The sequence below is a fragment of the Cupressus sempervirens genome, chromosome 8 (genome assembly GCF_028749045.1).
Source record: "Cupressus sempervirens isolate cs-2001-9-10 chromosome 8, ASM2874904v1, whole genome shotgun sequence".
NCBI classification, from domain to species: Eukaryota; Viridiplantae; Streptophyta; class Pinopsida; order Cupressales; family Cupressaceae; genus Cupressus; species Cupressus sempervirens.
In genome coordinates, this window is record NC_143125.1 from 488,352,910 (window position 1) to 488,357,037 (window position 4,128).

The 4,128-nt window shown below is 41.1% G+C and overlaps 1 protein-coding gene across 1 annotated transcript in view; it reads right to left on the reverse strand.

Annotated features, from left to right (window-relative positions):
- Nucleotides 1–1,330, reverse strand: part of LOC149543334 (uncharacterized) — a 2,340-nt gene extending 1,010 nt beyond the window's left edge. The window contains exon 1 of the mRNA XM_089795787.1: nucleotides 1–1,330. This exon is cut by the window's left edge and continues 1,010 nt beyond it. Coding sequence (XP_089651913.1) covers nucleotides 1–1,330 — 1,330 coding nt within the window.
- Nucleotides 1,331–4,128: the final 2,798 nt, after the last annotated feature.

Consider the following 4,128-nt stretch of genomic DNA (forward strand, 5'->3'; position numbering starts at 1 on the left):
GGTTGGCTATGATAGGGGAGAGAGGGGAGCCCATGGCCACTCCCTCAACCTGTTCGTAGATGGCCCCTTGGAAGGAGAAAAAGGTTGATCTAAGGCACAACTCAACCAAACTAGCAATCTCTGCACTGGTCTTGCTCTTCACAAGCTCAATGGCATCGAGAATAGGAACCTTGGTGAAAAGCGAGACCACGTCAAAGCTTACCAGGATATCATTGTTAGCCAGATGGGTGTCCTTAATGAAATGGACAAAGTGGGTTGAGTCTTTGACAAAGGAGTTAGAATTACCCACTAATGGGGAGATTAGTTTGGCCAGATGCGCGGCCAAGGGATAGGTAGGGGAGCCTATGGTGTCAACAATAGGTCTAAGTGGGATGTCCCTCTTGTGGATTTTTGGAACCCCATAGATACGGGGAGTGATTTCCTTGGAGGGGACCAACCTTTTCTTGATGTCATCATCAAAGGACGAGGTCAAGACACTCGCTTTGACTTTTTTCAAGATTTTGCCACAAGGGTTACGAGATAAGGGTTGATAACTATGCGAGTCAGAGAGAAGGTCTAACATCTTGGAGACATAGTCTTGCCGATTCATAATGACGGTAGCATTGCCCTTGTCTGCTTTGATGATTGTTAAGTCATTATGCCGCATTAAACTTTTGAAAGCGAGAAGCTCGGCCTTGGGGATATTGTGCCTAGGCGATTTGGCACGTCTGAGGGTGACTGCACAATCTTGCCTTATAACTTCAACAACATCATTGGGGAGAGAACGGATAGCGTTCTCAATTTCTACAAGGAAGTCAACCCGCAGGATGATGTGCGGAGTCATCGCAAAATTGAGACCCCGCTTCAAGAAGTTGAAAGCGAGGGGGTCGAGGGTGGCATTGGAAAGGTTGACAACCAATTTGCCATCCCAATTGGTTACAAGATTGGGAGTGACCGGTGGGTTGAGGTGGCCCACGGGAGGACAAGGCTCAAGCGTGGACAAACTAGGAGGAATGGGCATCAAAGCCACTAAGGGGGGAGAGGGCACGGTTGGATGAATAGCCTCGGCCCCCGTTTTCCTAGTCTTAATCAACAAGCAAGGGGAGTTGGGTTCGGAAAGAGAAACAGTCGTACTGGTGGAGACGTTGGGGGGATTCTTAGCCGCGGGGACAAGATTTGCCTCAGGCACAGAAAAATTTGGGTGGTTGGAAAGACAAGATGTGAGGGTCACATCAACATTGGACAGATGATGAGGTTTAACGCTGAGAGGGGCTCGAGGTGCCGCTGCCACCTTAGAGACATTAGGTTCACCATAAATGCAACAAGAGGAGTGCACTGCGGTAGATGACATACCTGGGGTATCTAAAGAGGAGCCGTTGGAAGGAGGTAGCCGTTGGGAGTCCGCTGTCTGCGTGTGGGAGCTCAGTCAATCATAGCCCTCAAGGATGTCACTGGGGTTGGCAGCCAAAGACATAGAAGCATGATAGTTTGGATGCTTCATTCCAGCATGAGTATGCAGATCCAAGACATTGGGCGGAGAAGATTGTAGCAAGTTTAACGCCCCGAGCTTCTCAACTATGACGCCAGCTACAAAAGAGAGAGCGGGTCTGGTCTGCACAGGGGGAGGCAGCATGACACTTGAGGTGGATGTCTGCTGCACTGAACTGGCTCGATCACTGTGCTGAAAAGTAGACGCCACCTAAAAAGCAGAGATGGACGTCTCGGCAGCATCAATATTGGAGAACTCACGGGTGCGAAGGAATTTGTGAGCCAGCGCTTCAAACTTCTTTTTTTGCCTGGTGATGCAATCTTTCTGCCGTCCTAATGCTTTGCAATGAGTTGATGTATCGAGGCGTATCCATAGATCTGGACGCAAGGAAGATGCAAGTTCTAGGTGCAGGGGGAGCAGCCTGGCATTTAGAGCATTGATAGACCTCTTTGTGGATTGGATAACCGATCTAAGGAGAGAGAGACTGGCACGAAAGAAGATATGCTTGGTGTATGCACTCCACAGGTGGTGGTTGATACTGACAAAAGAGGGAATGAGACGTGAGTCTCGACATCTTTTAAGAAAAGCTAAATCTGCAACTTTTTTCATCAGTTTAATCCTTAACATCTCCAGCTGTTTGGATTTGAAACAAATTTCCCTCCCATGAAGGGTATCTATTAATGTGATCAAGTTTCCACAATCCATCATAGTTTTGTGCATCAGTTTCTGGATTAGATTGTGTGACAATTTTTACCATCAACATTTCGAATCACACTACGTGATCCATCATCAGGATGAGAGAGCAAGAGATGTCAAACAATCTCTTTTATACGGGTTCCCCCTTTTATAATATATTTTTATACGTAATACGTGTATTGCATACATATATTAAGAATATATTCTAAAGATATTTCTTGCGTATTTTGTTCTATAGGTTTTAGGTGGTTCCCCCCCTTTTTTGCATGGATAAATATATACATTTTTATTTTATTTATTTTTATAACTCCTTTAGGTTTTGATTTTTTATCTTTTATTTTTATTTAGTGTCTTAGTATTCTTATTTTTATTTCCCTCTTGTCCCTTCTTTCTTGAGTGTCATCATTTTTGTTTGAATCTCCCCCCTTTTTGTCTGGCTTTTAGTTTTATATTTATTATTGGGCTCAACTTCGGAGTTTGTGCTCTCCCTTACTCTTGTTCTCTTTTATTGGGTTGTCTAAGCTAAATCTGCCACTTAGATTGTTTGACATCTCTTGCTCTCTCATCCTGATGATGGATCACGTAGTGTGATTCAAAACGTTGATGGTAAAAATTGTCACACAATCTAATCCAGAAACTGATGCACAAAAGCACAAGAGTAGTTAAATTATCACGTATAAAAGCTTGGTACATGCTAAAAGGTGTGGATATAGGTTTGGAATTTCTAAATAGTTTTTTGACTATTCACATCTAAAGTTTCACTAAAAAAAATTATTTAACACTTTTCAAAAGGGAGAATGCTTAGGAAGTCTAAACTTACTAGTCAATAGTAATATAATAATTGAAACATGTCATGACTGGCATGTACTCATTATCTTGTAAACTATGCTTCCATTCAAGAGCATCAGACTTGTGAGAGAAAGTGAAGTAATATTAATATTCTTCCTTCATGAGACCAAAAGAGGAGATGTTATGTTTAGTTTTATTGACTATGAGACAAGCACTAATTCATATAAGAGAAGATAAATGCCCAAAAAACTTGCTACTTCTTTTGCCATTTCAAATTGAGTTTGTTTCATAAGTTTCTATCCTAAGCACCCATCTCCATTGGGATGCTTGAGTGAATGGAATTTTTTTTTCATTCTTTTAAAAGAAAGCCAAGTGTTGTTGACAAAATTCTCCTCTCATGATCCTTGAGCTGTGAAACCATGGAAAGTGAGAAGGTTGTACAAGGAGAATGAAGATAGGATTAAAGTAGATCAGGCACCAAAGATAAAAGAGGAGAAATGAGCACAAAAAAATCCATTACAAAGAGGGAGAAATCACATCAAGGATGGTGTGAGAAGGATTTGAAGTTAAGACAAAAGATGGAGTGAGCATGCAAAAAGGGGAGACTAAGCTTTACAAACATGTCAAAGGAGGAGTTGTTTCATTCCACCACTCTCCAAATGGAATTGAAGACATTGGAGGATTTGCATTTTTTCGCATTTATAGTTGGCACTCAACCTGCTCAAGCTACCTCAATGCATTCACACTATCAACCAAATGTAGATTCTTATTAAAACCTTCATTTGAAAGAGCATTACATCTTTAAATTGGGAAAGAATGGTAGAAAAGCCATAGCATAGATAGAGTTGGTTGTGCTAATGATGAAATGAAAAGGGAGAGAGCACAAGCCATGATTATAGATAAATATAGGGCACTAACAAAAATGATGCTTCTAGCATGGTGGGAAGCAAAGAGGACAAATAGAAACCAAGGATGTTCTCCATTATCTTAGTCCATCTAGACATCTATAGTCCAAGGATAACTTTAAGAAACCACCCTTTGGAAAAATGTATAAAATTTTGGCAAATCTAATATTAGTTCAAGGGAAAACAATTCATTTCTATTGGCAAATTAATTTTTTTGAGTAGGGAAATTTTTAATTTTTTTGGTGATTTTGTTTGAAGTATATGAAAATT